At 40.6% G+C, this 18461-nt stretch overlaps 1 protein-coding gene across 1 annotated transcript in view; it reads right to left on the reverse strand.

Annotated features, from left to right (window-relative positions):
* ABCA13 (ATP binding cassette subfamily A member 13) overlaps positions 1-18461 on the reverse strand; it is a 227009-nt gene that overhangs the window by 28169 nt on the left and 180379 nt on the right. The window contains exon 40 of the mRNA XM_073329650.2: positions 10988-11138. Within this exon, the coding sequence (XP_073185751.2) occupies positions 10988-11138 (151 nt within the window). The remainder of the gene's footprint in view (positions 1-10987; positions 11139-18461) is intronic.

Genomic DNA, 18461 nt, shown 5'->3' on the forward strand with positions numbered 1-18461 from the left:
AACATCACCTCGTAACAGGAAGTGATGTAATTAGGAGGCAGTGTCATCTCTCAGGCTAGCTCTTTATACAAAACCAACTTAAAGTACCCATCCATTGTCCAGCCAGGAAGACACAATAGTGGACCATTGAAGTTAATGGAAAGGAGGGCATTTCCTTCACTCTGAACAATAATGAGTCATCATGGCAGGAGAAAGAAAGAAAAAAAAAACTTTTTAAAACAGGCGTGGTTTTGAAGTTTGGTATCCAGAAACTGAGGGCTAGCATCTAAGCCGGGAGCTGTCTGTGAAACACTTGATCTTGGCTATGACAGGGTGAGGTAATCAGGAAGGGAGCAGCACCTTTTCTAATACAAGCTATCATCTGCTTTTGCCCAGTTTCCTAGCATGCCCTCTGTTATAGTGAGGATCCAGTGTTTCACAGACAGCATTAAGACACCAAGTTACAAGGCAGTAGGTAACAGAACCCCTTATCAGTCTGGGTCATCTCCAAAATGTTACAGCAAATTAGTCCCAACTCTTTTTGTTTAAGTTGGTCGTGTAAACAGTGGTGGGGGGGTGGCGCGGGGAGGCAGGGGCGCGCGCAGGGGAGAGGCAGATTAGGCTGGCCCTGCACAGCAGCACTAGTGGAAATAGAGAAGATTCAATCAGCGTCCTCAGATTTGGTGTCTCCTGCCCCGGAGACAGTCAGAATCCTAACATTTCTGCTCAACCAAACCCTTAATGTAGCTGGTTTTCTAGATATGAAAATGAGCCACATCTTCTAGCGCACGCAGCTTATGCTGGGTATAGCAATGAGGGGAAGAGCAGTCGGAGTGCAAGTTCTGATTCCATTTGTTCCACCTATTGCTGGCACTAGCTGAGAACATCTGCCAGGAAATCCCGAGCAGGAGAGTTATACATATTTCCTCTCACTCTGCACCATCTGAGTGGCAACAGCAAAAGTCATGGGAAATTGTAGGGTTAAAATTAGACAGAGCCCAGACAGCTCAGAGAATTCACAGAAAAGTTATCAACACAGAGAAGTGAGCATTTACAACCTATGACTGGTATATACATGATCGTGCCCTTGGTAATTAGTTTATATAAGCAAACTGTCCCTATGCAAAATTTCCTGAGGAAGAGTTGAGAACCTCGGTATACCACAGAAAAACATTCTTAACACTACATCTAGAAACAAAACAAAACAGATAAATGAACACAAATCTTGCAAAGGGATCTCAAACCCAAGCCCCTCTTGAGTAACGCTTATGCAACGCTCCATGCACTTGACTGTCACCCATATACACAGGTGAAAGGCTCCATCACTTGCATGAACAGGTGATTGCTTTCTGTGCACGTCCATGCTATAACCTGCTAAAAATGTATGATGTCAAATGGAAGCTACATTTTGGAAATATGGTCCTAACTATCTGCAAGTTTAAAAAAAAATCATATCTGACAATCAGGAAACCACCATTTTGGCAATTTGGTGATGCAAAGTGCATGTTTTCTTGCTATTCCCCAGGTGACCGACAAACTTTATTTTGCTCCACTTATGAGACAGGTGCTACAAGAAGTTGGCTTAGTAAGAACACATGGGGTTGCTGAGTCTCCCTGCATGGCCCGTTCACTTCTTTGCCTCCTCTTCCCCCCGTATAGTAGAACTGCAGAGATTCTGCCATATTTGGCACAATCTCTGGCTTTGAAGAAGGCCAGAGGATTTGGCCCTAATATATTATAACTGAGCACTGGAATTTTCCTTTCAAATAAGGAGTCTGGCTGAGCAAAATTCTAAGCACAGTCAAGTTCCGTTGACACCTGGTGACACTAAGAAGAAAAAGGGATATTAAGAAAAATAGATCTGAAACAGCATATAAAGTCCTTCTCTCTGAAATATAAGGCACACAGTTTATCCACTATGCTAAATGGCTTTAGTACCATTTGGAAAATGTGTGTTACTGAGAACCAGAGTGGGTTTTCCATACAAGCAAGAAAAATATTCTGAGAATTGATTGGAAGAGCTTATAAAAATAGAAAATAAAGATAGAGAGTTAAAAATCTGATCCCATGTGCTTATCAAGAAAAATGTCAAGGAATCTCAAGAATGACTGTAATTTACACTGAGTTGCTACCTCAACCAAAATCATAGAATCATAGAATATCAGGGTTGGAAGGGAACTCAGGAGGTCATCTAGTCCAACCCCCTGCTCGAAGCAGGACCAATCCCCAACTAAATCATCCCAGCCAGGGCTTTGTCAAGCCTGACCTTAAAAACCTCAAAGGAAGGAGATTCCACCAACTCTAGGTAACGCATTCCAGTGCTTCACCACCCTCCTAGTGAAAAAGCTTTTCCTAATATCCAACGTAAACCTCCCCCACTGCAACTTGAGACCATTACTCCTCGTTCTATCATCTGCTACCCCGGAGAACAGTCTAGATCCATCCTCTTTGGAACCCCTTTCAGGTAGTTGAAAGCAGCTATCAAATCCCCCCTCATTCTTCTCTTCCGCAGACTAAACAATCCCAGTTCCCTCAGCCTCTCCTCATAAGTCACATGTTCCAGTCCCCTAATAATTTTTGTTGCCCTCCCCTGGACTCTTTCCAATTTTTTCACATCCTTCTTGTAGTGTGGGGCCCAAAACTGGACACAGTACTCCAGATGAGGCCTCACCAATGTCGAATAGAGGGGAACGATCACGTCCCTCGATCTGCTGGCAATGCCCCTATTTATACAGCCCAAAATATTGTTAGCCTTCTTGGCAACAAGGGCACACTGTTGACTCATATCCAGCTTCTCGTCCACTGTAACCCCTCAGTCCTTTTCTGCAGAACTGCTGCCTAGCCATTTGGTCTCTAGTCTGTAGCAGTGCATGGGATTCTTCCATCCTAAGTGCAGGATTCTGCACTTGTCCTTGTTGAACCTCATCAGATTTCTTTTGGCCCAATCCTCTAATTTGTCTAGGTCCCTCTGTATCCTATCCCTACCCTCCAGCGTCTCTACCACTCCTCCCAGTTTAGAGTCATCTGCAAACTTGCTGAGGGTGCAATCCACTCCATCCTCGAGATCATTAATGAAGATATTGAACAAAATCGGCCCCAGGACCGATCCCTGGGGCACTCCGCTTGATACCGGCTGCCAACTAGACATGGAGCCATACAAAGAAAGAGAAGATTACTATATTTTAGCTGTAAAAAAACTATTTTCTCTAACATGGCTTTCAAACATTACTGCCAGTCTTACTACAATCAGCAAAAAAAATCTTTTAAAAAAAGAATAGTCAAAGGGGAGGAATTTAAAAAGCAGAGGAATATTGGCAGAGAAATCATAGAAAGCAGTTCAAGGAAGTCAAGTCAGATGTTAGAGTTTGCAGGGCCCGAGGAGGCTGAATCACATGTTCTTAGCAAGCTAGCCCAGCAGTAATTTACTATGTCTTTCTTTATTAGAAATATGAATGCGGTGTAATTCCCAAGTTGTGGGTAAATCTTGCCTTTGCTTTAATTTATCTAGAACCAAAACATGCCCCACTATTTGATTTTTACACCAGAATGTGCAGTGCATAGACAGTCATGCTAAACTATGCCACTGTCAAAATAGCAAAGGGAAGTAGAGATACTCAAATTCCAAAGCCAGAGGGACCATTTTGATCAACTATTCTGACCTCCTATTTAGAACACAGGCCATAAAACTTCCCCCAAATAATTCCTAGAGCAGATCTTTTAGAAAAACATCCAGTCTTAATTTAAAAATGGTCAGTGATGGAGAATCCACCATGAGCCTTGGTAAATTGTTCTAATGTGATTAATTCCTCTCACTGCTAAAACATTATGTCTTATTTCTAGCCTGAATTGGTCTAGCTTCACCTTCCAGCCATTGGATTATGTTATACCTTTGACTGAAGAGTCCATTTTTAAATATTTGTTCCCCGTGTAGGTACTTACACTGTAATCAAGTGACCCCCTTAACTTCTCTTTGTTCAGCTAAATAGATTGAGTTCCTTGTGTCTATCACTATATGGCATGTTTTCTAATCCTTTAATCATTCTCATGGCTCTGCTCTTAATCCTCTGCAATTTATTAACATCCTTCTTGAACTGTGGATAACAAAACTTGACTCAGTATTGCAGCAACAGTCAGACCAGTGCCAAATATAGAAGTACGGCAACTTTTGGCATAGAGTACCACTCCCTCTCCCTTTTTGCCCACTTGATCCTTTCTAAATAGGTTATAACCATTGAGTCAGGGCAGTTATTCTTGTGCTACAGAAATTTTGCTGGCTTCTAAGTAAAGGGCCATTTCGTGGTACTCATTTTGCTGTTCCTTTGAATGCATAAAGCTACCCAGCTAGCTTTTGCAGATGATTACAGCACATACACAAGCTGGCTGAAGGTCTAATATATTATCTGTACAATAGAAGTGTAACAGTGCAGCTGTGGGGACTGATTCACAATGGTGGGTAGGCAGAAGGGTTATAAAATTTTCTCACTCCTAGTGCGGTCTTGAGCGCTATGAAGAGAGTCTGCTTTGCTGGGTGCTCTCAGAAAGAGGCTCCCTATGTCCTGGTATCTCCCTCAAACCTTATCCACTAAAGCAGCACAGTAGAATTTAGCTCATCAAATATAACATCATACATTTTATTCGACTATGCTCTTCAGCAGATGCCTCCTCCCGTTATCTCTTTTTCATTAACATATCTATAGAGAGAGACTAAATTTGCAGTAATAGTCCCAAACTCATTAATATAATCTAAATAGTAATGAAGATGCCATCTAAATTACATCTAAGTTAGATATATTGTAAAGTAGCCAATACTTCTCCATTATAACTTCATTTAGCTGCATTCCTAATGGTGTACTGTTATTTGCATGGTGCCACACCATAAAGTATACATGAAAATACCTCTCATCTTGACGAAACTCAAATGTGTGACATGATGTGTGACAAAGACTTAAAGTGACAGTGACACACTTCATGCAGAAAACTGAAAATGCTGTGGGATTCCTTCCTCTCTGTCCTCAGTTTCATGAGTCTTTATTTCAGATATAAATAATTTTCCATAATTGAAAGTGATGTGACTCCTCAGTTTGTGCAGGATATAGGTGACTCAGACTGAAATAAGGGCTATAAGAGAGATTTGTACACTAATATATACATTGTAACTTCATCCAACCACATAGTTGGTGTTTCTCACCTGAGCACCTCCTCAATGCACACTTGAAGCTCTCTCAACTCTTTCCCTCTCTCCCAGAACCAGGAAACTAAAACAACTCTTCACATCCATAGACAGACAGCCGTATCACTAGTCTCCAATGTTCCTTAAGAAAACTTCAAAATGTGTTACCTTAATAATTCTAACTCAAGTAAAGAGCTCTCCTCTTCCTAAATTAGAGTCCAATCCAACTCCCACTGATTTATAAAATCTAAGGCCTAGATGCTTTGAATTCCTGCCCATACACTTAACATTACACACAAATAATCCCACTGAAACCAGTGGGACTAGTCAAGGGTGTGAAGATAAGCATCTCTGTAAATTTGTGTAGACTGGAGATTAAGGTAGGGACCACGTTTGTATCTACCAATAAAGCACCAGGCATACTGATTGCACTGCAAAAAACAACATGTATAATTGATTCCAATTAAAAAACCAGAGACTTTTCCAAAGTCAGTAACAGCACTCAGGTAAATTATATATAGGAAGAGGTACTGAGACTCTCCTGGTACTTTCTTCAGATTTACCTCCAAACTAGGGAATTTTTAGTATTGGATATTTATCCATCCTACTAACTTCGAAAAATATCATAATTTGTTAATTTTGGATCAGTCACTTCTGAATAGGACTGATTAATACAATGCACAACTCATCATCCTTATAGTTAACACACCCACACACACACACAGCCAGATCCAACTTTCTCTGAAGTCTATAGAAAGACTCCCTTTGAATTTCATAAGAGTTGGGCTGCATCCTTATAAACTGGTGATACTCGTGTGAATAATTACAGACTTACTGAACATTTCAAACTTAGAATGAATTTTAATACCCTATAATTAAAAAAAAACATTTTGCCCAATTTTCTACAAATTGTGCACAAAAATTATGTATTACTCTTCAGAGTAAATTTAGCAATTTTAGGAAAACTCATTATTAGCTGAAGTTATAGGAGTTTATTGCACTTTCAGCTATGATCCTGAAAAGAGCTGCACAAAAGCAAACTTGCAAAGCTCAGTTGACTATAGGACTAAATTCTGCTCAGATTCTGGTTAAGTCACCAAAGTATCAGAGGGCAGAATAGCACACAGCCTTCATAAAGTTCAAGTCAATGGAGCTCCATGAGGGAGCAAAAATCCACCTGGGGACTTATTGAAAGACGAACCCTGCCCATGCTCCTTCAGGCTATCTGTTAGCTTTTGAAGCTCTGATAAAAATCAGAGAAGGTTGGTTTGAAGAATCTCCAAACAGAAATAGTAATTTTAATATTGATAGGCCAAGCCTTGAAACATTGCAGTTGTTATGATTTTAATTAGGTTGGTAGGTGGGACAGATACTTGTATTCTTTGAATAAATGTGTTCCAAATTCTACGCTCATCTACTATGGTGATTTCATTGGATTTGTACTGGTGTAACTGACAGCACAATATAGCCCTAACCATTTCCACTGAGACAAATGTAATAAAAATAAATATTTTTTAAAACAAATATGCCAATCCAGTGTGATAACCGGTTGAACATCCCAAGAGCTGTGTATTATTTAAGCTCAGCTCAAATTCTATTTAGTTTTACACATAGGTATAGTTTGACTTCTATATTTGGAGGACAGCTCTAGCCAGGCCAATGGGACTATGCGTGGGGAGCAAATGCCATGCCTGCCCAAGGCTTACAGGGCTGAGCCTGCTGTGGGGTCACCAGGCACCTGCCCCGTCTTTGTTATGGTCTCACACAGGTATCCAGGGGGAATTTAACCAGGAGCACAGAGTGGCTAATGTTCAGGAACCCTGCACCTAGGAAGGGGGTGCTCGAGGGGGGTGTGTGTATACTGGGAGGTGGTATTGGTGGTGGGGGGGGGCAGGGTCGGAGGACCTGCAGCCTTACATTCAAGGTGGGGGGCAGTGTTGCACTCCCTGCCATGATGGTAGAGTGGCTGGTGCAGGCCCGGGATGCAGTGCCAGCCCCATCAGACCTCCCTGCAGGCCTCTCCCTCTCTCCAGCGTGGGGGGTCTGGCCTTGTCACCCCTCCTGGCTGGGTTCTGAGGCCCCACAGTGGCGCGAGCAGCCCAGCCAAGAGGCACTTACCACTCCGCTTACCCAGTGGGCTAGGTTGGGCCAGGATGGGCAGGATTCAGCAGCTATGGAGGGCCAAATCGGGGCACAGAGATGGCTCTTTCTGAGCTGTAATGTCTGCTCCCCAAAGGAAAAATCCCAGGCATTGCCTCTTATTTGAAAAGTTTGCCTGGATGGAGAATGGACTATCAAAAAAGAGGCAATGTCCAGGAAAACCTGAACGTATGGTAAGCCTACCTTGGAGGAAGGGGGGAAGCAATGCCCCCCCTGCATACACTTCAAACTCCACCCAAAGCTTTACAACATCATGATTTAAAAGAAACTTCTAGGGCTGCTTTAAAAAGCAGATTAAAACTTCATATAATATACAGTTTCACTTTGATAACAAGTGACCCATTTTCTCATCCTTTCCCATTCAGTTAATTACTGTTTTGGAACATTAAGTGCACTCAACTTCATGTCAGGCATTTAATTCCTGCTGCTGACAAATCTGTCTAGTGAAGGATCGGATCCTTGAAGTTATTGCTTTAATAGATTATATTTACTTATGCGGCAGTGCATACGGTAAGTCACCTGCTCGCTTGCCAACTCACTGTAAAACAAAATGAACTCAGATTGCTTTCCACCTTGGAATCAAACAACTGCGTTCCCTAGTGCCTGCTCTTTCCTTCTTTTGTTAACACAAACACTTTAACAGTAAGCACTCAGAGAGCTTGGCCTGGAGCACAGCATAATGTGTGGGAGTGAGACAACAAAAACAACAATTTACATTTCCATAGGAACTGCTATCCTCAAGGATTCACAAGCATTCCGGTTTACAAATTTAAGCTCAAATACAACTTTACACAGGGATCATTTCATTCACCACTGAAATTTAGCCATTTCTGAGGTGCGGCACAGCAGCTGCTTCACACTGTACTGCAACGCTACACAAGAGTCTAGGACAGGAAGTGAACACGGGCATAGCATACCTAGGTCAGATTCACACAAAAGTTTTGTTTTGTTTTTTTCCTAACAAGGTTTAGCTTTAGTTTGACTTTTGGGGGAAGGCTGAAGGTCAGTTATTATATATTATTTACAATAGCACCTAGGCAGGCCACACATCCGGTATGAAACTGGACTGTCTTGCTTTTCTAAAGTTTGTCCCCCATCTGATACCCAGAAAAAACTGGACATGCCTATTTTAAGGAAACTGGGACCGGATTTGCAAAGGTATTTAAGACCCTTTTGAAAATGGGACTTAGGCACTTATGAAAATGTGCAGCTCTTTTTTTTTTTTTTTAAATATGAATAACTATATAGGGGCATTTGACTCCAGTTAAGATCCATTATATTTTTGCTGCTAGGGAGGTGCTCTATTGGAAGGGTTACAAGAAAAAGTGAACACACTCACATATGTGGCAGATGTGTCCAGGAATTAGAAAATTTTGGGAGGAAAGGATTAAAGATACCTTATGACAAAATGTTCCTTCCTAGAGATCCCCTGACCTGCTTACTTAATGCTCCAGTCAAGAATCTACTTTTAAACACAACAAAGTCATTTCTTTTTTATTGTTAACTAGACTTTGGATTGCACGGTATTAGAAAAATGACTCTCTTCCTACGGAATTGTGGTAAGTAAAATATGGACTTTCCTTGTAATGGAAAAGCTTTCACACCAAGTACATACACAGGAGAAGTGCCAAAAAGAGGATCAGTACATAGAAATTTGGTCACTTTTTTGTATACTAAGATAAGGAGGAGGGCTCCTCAGCCAATAAGCCAGACTCTTTAGGTCTTTGAATATAAAACTGATCCTGAATAAGTAACAAGTAATGGACAATGTAGTATGTCAGTGTTTTATTGTAATTTTGCCTGAATAAAAAAAACAGTTGTGTTTTTTTTTAAATCACCGTGTGACTAGGAGCCATGACCCTAGGCACAGGTTTATAGTGCCTATGCTTTGAACTGGCCCTGAACCAAAGATGCCCCGCATGGCAAATTTATTACAAGGGGTCATCTAACGCAGTTGCCACATGTCCAACAATGCCGAGGCAGCTATCCTCCTTCATTAGCTCATTCATGCTCCAGCTGTAATTTCCCCATCTGCCCTGTTTTGCACTGGACTAATTCCAGCACTGGGATGGAAAATGTTCATTCTGCACACATTGCACCTGATATAGTCAGTCAGCTTCCTTAGAGCAATGTTGTGGGCATATCGTGTACATATTCCACATCGGGGCACTTCTGCTTAAAACACCCTGGCTGTAATACTGAGGAGCTCACAGGTATGATTTTAAAAGGTATATAAGTGAATTAGGACAATTTCTACTGACTTTCAATGGGACTTGTGCTCTTCAGTCACTTAGGTACTTTTGAAAATTCCACGCCATATCTACTGTGTCAACATTAGTGCCTCAGTTTATTATATACGTTCTACCATGTGGACAAGTACATTGCAAGGATGTATTGTCATCTGTTCTGTTGGACAAAACAGAGAAGGTTAAGAACCATGTTTCACAGCATTTTAAGACTTTGCTGCCTAATTAAATAATCAAGCTTTGATTTCTGCTTTAAGTTACATTTATGACCAAAACATAGTTGATGACTTATGTGAGACTTATGAATATTTAAACAGCATTCTCTTAAATGAATGTATAGCTCTAAGAGACATGCCAGAAACTGTTCTCATCCGTGTCTCTATTAAATTCCACGATAATAGATGGTTAGTACAGTTGTGCTAAAAGCTGATCATAAGAGGGGAATTGTCACTGGATAGAGATGACAGGTAATTTTCACCAAGAGGCTTAATGCAATAATAATTATCTCTTAATATATTTCCCTTAGACCAAGGGGAACAAATCTTCATGTTTGCAGTACTCTGGCCGTCCTTAATCCAAAACTAATGAGGTGGGTTGACAACACTGAACAGCTAAGGAAAAGATTGGATGCTGAATTCTAAGTAGCTATCGTAAATGGTGCTTGGCACTGTTTACAAGGGGGGGCCTTGTTAAGACAGCAAGCTGCATTCTCAGGTCCAGCCAAGCTCTGCTACACACAGGGCCCAAGTGAAGGGGAAAATGTGGCTGTTGCTAACTTTACCGCCCAACTTCAATACTGGAGCTACGTGAGGGGTTTGCTGTGTCCTTGGGTCAGGTTAGACTAGCTCCAGAGCTGCTCTATCTTGTGCACAGTTGCAATGTCTCCCCAAAGGCCTTCCTTGGAGTTGAAAGAAGAAAAGGAGTACTTGTGGCACCTTAGAGACTAACAAATTTATTTGAGCATAACCATAAGCAGTGCAGCAATTCTGACCACACTCCATTCCCCCACAGGCCTCCTATGCTGGGCGGGACCTGCAAATTAGTGGTGAAGAGCTAGTTTTGAAGTTATTTTGCTAAGAAGCCAGAATAGTGAAGTGAAAAGTGAAGATGCTACATACGCAGACTTTTAATTTTAATTCTTTTATGATCTGTGGGCCAGGCATTGCTTTCACACTGGTGTAATTCCAATAACTTCAGGGAAGTTACTCTTGATGTACACTGGGATGAGAGGAAAATCATGCTACATTTAAAACTTCAAAGTAATCAATACATTTTGGGGTGGGCAGAGAAGATTCCTAATGACCAAAACTGTTAAAGACAAATGTCGGACTTAAAAGGTGCATTTTCTAGTGCAAGAAAATGAAACTCATGTGAACTCTATAGCCCAAACTTGCTCCATCTATTCCTTGCAAAGCTACTCATGGATAATTACCTTATGGATACATTGTTTTGGAACCCCACGCAGGCTGCAGTAATAATAAAGATGCTCCCAACCAGTTAGAAGGTCATCCAGGGCATCTTGCTGTGGGCAGTAGCCAATCAAAATCCCTTCAGAGCTAGCAGACAATATATCCATTTCAGACCTATTTAAAAGAAAAGCAAAAGATTTAAATACTTGAGCGTGATTTTCCTTAGTACAGTATACTTAGTACTAGTGTTACTGTTTTACAGCCTTAATCCAAAGAGTCCTCAAGAATAAGTATATTCACCTTAGAATTCGAAGAAGAGGGATGGGAGTAGAATAGGCTCAGCTCCCATCTCTCTCTTCTCATTACCTTCCCTGAGATTAGCCCAGCAGCTCTCTGTGCTCTTTCCCTTTCCATTTCTTTCCCCTCTCTAATCCCACAGTCCTGCCAGAAAAGGGTCTTCTGGTTCCAGTGAGCTTCCCCATTCTGCAGCTGCTTTAGCTCCCCAGCCAGCAGCTCTAATTGGAGACAGAGCTACTTCTGGGCTCCATGGTATAAAGTATTCACCTGGCCTAGCACTGTCACTTGGAGACACCCATGCTCTGCTGCTTCTCCACAGGAGGTAGGAAGCAAGCCTCCTGTGCAGGCCTTGGGAAAAGCAGGGGGAGATGTGGTATGTAGTAATTGACTTCACAGGTGTACCTTCCCCCTCCATCTTACTAAAGCACCCTCATGACACTCTTCTTTAATACAGAAGAATGACCAGACCTGAAGATGTAGAACACTTCAAGAACAGCCAGTTTCATCGGGGTAAGGTTAGTTATGGGCATTCTCTCAAGCACTGCAGAGCGTGCCTATACTGACTGATAAGCAGATCCCTCAGTAATTTACAGATAGAGAGGGGTGTGTGTGTAATTCCACATATTCAAAAACTCTTCAGCAAACGCAAAAAAACAAAAGAGAAATATTAAATGCCTAATAGTTTAAATGATGATATCCAGATAAAAAACACACTTGTCACTTATAAATTATCACCTGCATCTCAGAGTCTTTGGCCTCAGTTTTGTAGCTGTACAACATTACTAGAAATTGCATTCATTGCTAAGAAGCAGGCTTGATTGCAACGGTGTCTCATTACCCATAATGATGCTAAATGTACCCTTATTTATTCCAATACCTAATCCAACATTTGGTGGTGCTGATTTAAATTTACAGAAAATGATTCAGACAAACAGCGCAACTATAGACCTGTCAAAAATCAAGATGCTTTTTTGTAAAGTCTGATGAGCTCTGGGGGAAAAAAGGTAATAATAAAAAAAGGCTTTGACTTACAATATGATATTATTTTTATTTTGCTATAGTGCTTATGTGTTGCTCTGAATCTGATTAATAAGGTTGAATACAGAGCTAATCATTTAGAAATGGAAAAGCAAATGTTCTATGTAGATGGGCTACAAATGCCAAAATTGGAGAAAGCATAAATATGTATCTGTTAATCCTTTACAAGGCTCTCTTGTCTGGAGAGAAAGTAGTACAAACTGTATATTTTACATTCTGAACCATAGTATCAAAGTATTTTAAATGCTCTCAAAAGTTAATTTATCATCATATGATGCACCTTGCTGGGGACTCATTGGAATGGACTTCTTGCTCTTAATAAAAATAAAATATATGAAATTTTAATACCTATGTAAGTGTGCATGGAACCAAAAAGTGAATGTCAGGAGCTCTGGTAAACTCTAAAATGTGACATGACATAAAATGAAAGTCAGGATTAAACTCCACCATTTGCCCATGGTCAGTTCAAGGGTTGCTCTTTAAAAATAAATATAAACATTACAGAATTTCTCCCAGCACTATTTCAAGCATATCTAAATCAAATTAAATGGTTTTTTAAAGCCATCTGCATCTTAGGGCATGGATTTACTAATGTGGACTATATTAGCATAAATTGGCAGAGGCAGTGAATTCCTTCCATAATGAACTCTGACATGCAGAAATTCTATTTATAGTCAATTCCTTCCTGGGCACCAAAGACATTGTAAGAGATACACAGAGCAACCTCAAATTAAGGCAAACAGAGCAGTTCGATACAAACCTTCCTTGTGGAGCACTAAAGTCTTGACTTGAGGCAATATGCAAGGCACACATAGAGGAGACCAAATTAAATGCTGGGGTAATTTTGCTAACTTCTGGAAACTTTCATTAGGGGGGAATTTAGTTTAGTGAGTCTAGTAACTGAATGGGCAATTCCCGTCCAGAATGGTTCTACCATCTGGGTGGAAAAGATCACCTATGGAAGCAAAATAACAAACAGCCAAAACATTCATTAAGTCTCAGTTTGTGTGACTGTGCCTCAATAGGGATACACTTTAGCTAGTTTTCTATTTTGCTTAGGGCAATAGAACCCATTTAGAGTCCCTGGCTTCACCAATAATCCAAGACAATATATGTTGAACTGGAAGTAAGACACTAAAAGACCTAGAAATACAGGGGGTCCCGATGGTGAAGTATAACTTCCATAAAGGAGGAACACATTGCAAAAGAGTTTGAAACATTTTGCCATGTAGCCTTGCACACTTTTGCCCTGATCCTGCAATTACATCAACTAGTGCAGACCCTGTACTCATGTGGAGTTCTAATGGGTACTGTGACGTTACCCCCCATAATGTTTTATGGAAATATGCTTATGAAAGTAAATATGACATAACTGGAATATGTTTTAGGCTACATATGCCATGTAACATATCTCTGAAAAGGTTATGAACTACTGAATATATTCATCCTATTTGTATGCATGTATCATTTTTGTATTCGAAGTTATGAATATTGTCAGTGTACTTGTTTGATTTTAAGTAGCCTTAGTAAGGCATTTGGGCATCTTCTTTAGAAAGGAATTTGCAAGTTAAATGCCCAATCAAGAAACACTTAATGGACAATGGATCTTGGAAGGCTCCAATCCACATAAGAAGTCTATCTGAGAACGTTCAAGATAGCATGCGAACAATAGCTGCTACCTGTAAGTTCTGAGTCATGCATGAACATGTGACTTGCCCATGTGACTTCAAAACTCCATCTTGGAGCTGGGATTCTACACAGGGGGAGGGAGGGGTGTCCAACCACAAGAGAAAGTCTATTTAAACCCCTGGGAAACCTCTCTATTTTGCTTTCAGCTGGCTCAAGAGATAGCCTCTCCATTGCCAAAGGATACCTGAAAGAAACAGGAACAAAGGACAATAATCATGGGGGTGAGATTTTATCTGTATTCAGTTTTCTTACTGTATTAGGCATAGACTTGTTTTATTTTATTTTATTTTGTTTGGTAATTTGCTTTGTTCGGTCTGTTATTACTTGGAACCACTTAAATCCTAGTTTCTGTATTTAATAAAATCACTTTTTACTTATTAATTAACCCAGAGTGTGTATTAATACCAGGGGGCGGGGGCAAACAGCTGTGCATATCTTTCTATCATTGTTATAGAGGGAGAACAATGAGTTTATCCTATATAAGCTTTATATAGGGTATAACAGATTTATTTGGAGTTTGGACCCCATGGGAGCTGGGCATCTGAGTGTTCGAGACAGGAACACTTCTTAAGCTGTTTTCAGTTTAGCCTGCAGTTTGTGGGACATAGTTCAGACCTGGGTCTGTGTTTGTAGCTGGCAAGCATGTCTGGCACAACCAGGCAGGGTTCTGGAGTCCCAAGCTGGCAGGGAAAGCAGGGGTGGAAGCAGTCTTGGGACATCAGTTGGCAGCCCCAAGGGGGTTTCTGTGATCCAATCCATCACAGGTACAAAGGTCCTTGCTAGCAGATCCAATAGCAAGATCAGGGCCTTTGTTTGTTTCTACTTTTAGAGGCCTTTAGCTCTTTACAAGATAGAAAAATGTCATATATGGTTTACAGAGGACAAAAAGCCATTTGAGGTGGTGGGTGTTTGAGACTTTATGTTGGGTATAGTGTGATGCTTGTTCTTCCCCCAGTGCAGTATAAGCAATCTCACTGACTGGGATCTCCAAATCAAAATGACTACGGGATGTGACTACGGGATGAGTGCTTTTTAGCTTTGCCCTATGCTTTTGTTGCATTCTGAAAAAAAAGGTTAATCAAAAAGACAGATTAGTTTTCAAATGTTCTGCTGACCCGAGGAAGGAAACCGCCACTTCCCACCTCTTTAAAATAAATTGACCTCCAAGGAAATGTCATCTTTCCATTTTACTTTCATGTGTACAGGAGAAATTCTCATTCCACCTGTTAAAAAAAAATCCTCCTCATTATATAATGTACTGTATAGGGTTTTGCATTCAAACCATAATTATCCTTAATTTATACTTTAAAGCTATTAGTTGTATTAATTATATTCTCCTCCTCCCTCAGCACATACACATATAATATGCATGATGTTATTAAGCCGTCCATGTTAATGAGAAAAAGAGCAGGAAGAGAAAATGCAGTTGATTTTATATATGAAGCAAGATTTTATGATGACCGAGTCCAGCCTCACTCTGTCTATAGCAATTGGGTACATCAATAAACACAGTGTTTCTCAGCATAATACCAAAACAATAAAGGCAGTAATACAGCAGCCTACACTTACATAGCAACTTGCATCTTAATTGCTTTAAAAACATCAGGTTACCTTTCAAACTTGTCAATAGCTTTAGGTAATACAGTACCTTAGAATACTGCATATACTGAAGTAAAGTAAATTATCTAGGCACTCTCTATAATAAGTACAAGGAAAATTTAGGTAATGCTCCAAACATTGAGGTAACCTTATCTAAGGCAGAATTAGTAAGACTTAAGGTTGAATGTTGTAATAATAATAGAATAAGACTTAGCTCTTGTATAGCCTTTTCGTTCGCAGATTGCGAAGTGCTTTACAAAAAAGGCATTTTTATCCTCATTCTACAGATAGGGAAACTGAGGCACGAAAAACAACAAGGTCACACATTGATTCAGTGACTTAGAGAATACAGAACAGATGTAAAAGAAGTTTATTGACAAAGGGGTCTAATGCCCCATTGTCTGACTCTAGCTTTATGCTGGTGGCACTCTGCTGTTTTCTCCATTTTGTTTAGCAACATGATGTCATATCTAAATGGACTTAGTTTTCTATCCTTTAACCAAACTGTGAAGATGTCTGGACTTTGATATGGAAAAGAAGCAGAATTCTTATCTGAATGCAGCAGCACAGAAGTCACCCACTCTCAGAAACCTCTTCCTCTTTCATACATGTTCATTCAGGAGCCAGGCTTCCACACCCAGCTGGCCTGGGTGCTCACGGTATACTGAACCTTGGATTAGAAGGGCCTCCATCCCAAAGGGAAAGACAATAAGGGTATTCTACAGAGAGATTCAGAAACTCTGCTAAATGAAGCCCTGCAGTACTTGCTACACCTAAAGAAGAATTTATTAATTGATTGGCTGCGAGGCTCAAAATTTCTTTGGCAGGAATTGGAGAGAGCACTGAGGAAACCATTGGTTTCCGTGGAATCTGAGTATCCAATATTCAATGCAAGCAAAAAATCCAGTTTCCTTGGCATTTTAGCCAAAGCAGGAGATACCATTGACAAAGGCTGGTGGTTTTTTCTTCACTGACATCTAGAAGATGTAATCTTTATTGCAACAGAACAACTGCCTGCTCTGGCAAGTTATAGGAAAACTAAGAACTCTTCTCTGTGAAGAACTGTTACACTATACTAATCATGATTGAAAAAGTCGTGGGGGAAACTCCCTAAAACATTACATATAACACAGGAACAGTGGTCTTTTCCCATTTTCGTCTGCAGGCAGGAGGGAATTATACCATTCTCTGAGCTGCCAAACTAGGAACATTGGGCAAAGTTTAAGGGTATGTCTTCACTACCTTCCGAATCGGCAGGCAGCAATCGATCCAGCAGGGATTGATTTATCGCGTCTAGTCTACACGCGATAAATTGACCCCCAAGCGCTCTCCCATGGACTCCTGTACTCCAGCACCACAAGAGGCGCAGGTAGAGACAACGGGGGAGCGGCAGCAGTTGACTCACCACGGTGAAGACACCATGGTAAATTGATCTAAGTACGTTGACTTCAGCTATGTTATTCACATAGCTGTGAAGTTGTGTAACTTAGATCGATTCTCCCCCTCCCCCCCGCAGTGTAGACCAAGGCTAAGAAAAGACATATAGGTGGGAAACAATTAAATGAACTGATCAGAAGAGACAGAGAAAAAACCTTTTATGGTTGTAAAAACTAGCTTACACAAAGAGAGATTTGCACTGGTACAATGGTTAGCCAATATGAAGCAGATTTCTGGGAAGATCCTCAAAGTCCTGTTTGACGTGCAAGCATTGAATGATTACACCAAGGAAAGAGAGAGAACATATTGCAATTGTTCCTCGGACTTCAAAGGAAAGACAAAAGGGTTAAGAATCAGAAAGCAAATGCCAGCAGTTCAGCCACTAAAAGGGTTGTGGTTCAAAGAGGCAGCTCAGGGTACATGCTGTCTGAGATAGACAAAGGATATTAGAGACTTCAGAGCCTGGTAAGAAATATCTGTAAATGAAATTAACTTCTAACTACAGAAGGCCAGATTCTCAGTTGATGTAAATTAGTGTCATTCTACTGGATTCAACAGAGCAGGGCATTTTGCACCAGCTGAAGACCAGGCCCAGACTCTTTCCCCATGGATAGCCAGAAGAGTGCTTCACTTATCTCTTTTCATGATCCTAAGTTTATATGCCTTCTTCCTCATGCCTGGAATGCCCCCTTTGATGTGGTCTACCATCCCTTAACCTTTTATTTCTCAACTCCCTCCCTAAAAACGCTTCCTCTAGATGTTGCAGAAAAAAAATAAATACAATATATATTTTAGTGACTAACCCAAAAAATCGTAGACCTAACATGCTGAACTACACAGCTCATTTGCACTATTTTGCATAATATCCCATCCCTCCCATACTCTATTTGCATATTGCGTATGTAGATGGCAGGATCTTTGGGTCTGCTAGATAAAGGCCATATTGTGGCCCATCTAGTGTGGCCACACAGATGCCTTCAACCACATTTGAGCTCCCTGCCTAAAGCTATTGACAAGTTTGAAAGGTAACCACTATAGCTCATTGATGTTTTTAAAGCAATTTAGATGGAAGTTGCTATGTAAGTGTAGGCTGCTGTAGTACTGCCTTTATTGTTTTGGTATTATGCTGAGAAACACTGTGCCTATTGATGTATCCAATTGCTATAGATAGAGCGAGGCTGGACTCAAAGCCACGTTTCCCTCCCAAGGCTCCAAATGCAGCAATACGGAATTGAGCAAAGGTGCAATCTAGCCCTAAATAACCAAAGAAAATAATAATTCATTTCTCTGAATATATTTAGTAACAGAGCCGTGTAGGGAATGGTTTTCCCATTCTGGGAAAAAAATTGAGATTTCTACAGTTTTTCCTCATACCACATTGGGGTAAAAAGTCAAAATTTCAAAAATTTCCCAGGATGGAAAATCGATTCCCAACAC

This window comes from Lepidochelys kempii, chromosome 2, assembly GCF_965140285.1.
Source record: "Lepidochelys kempii isolate rLepKem1 chromosome 2, rLepKem1.hap1, whole genome shotgun sequence".
In the NCBI taxonomy this organism is placed as follows: Eukaryota; Metazoa; Chordata; order Testudines; family Cheloniidae; genus Lepidochelys; species Lepidochelys kempii.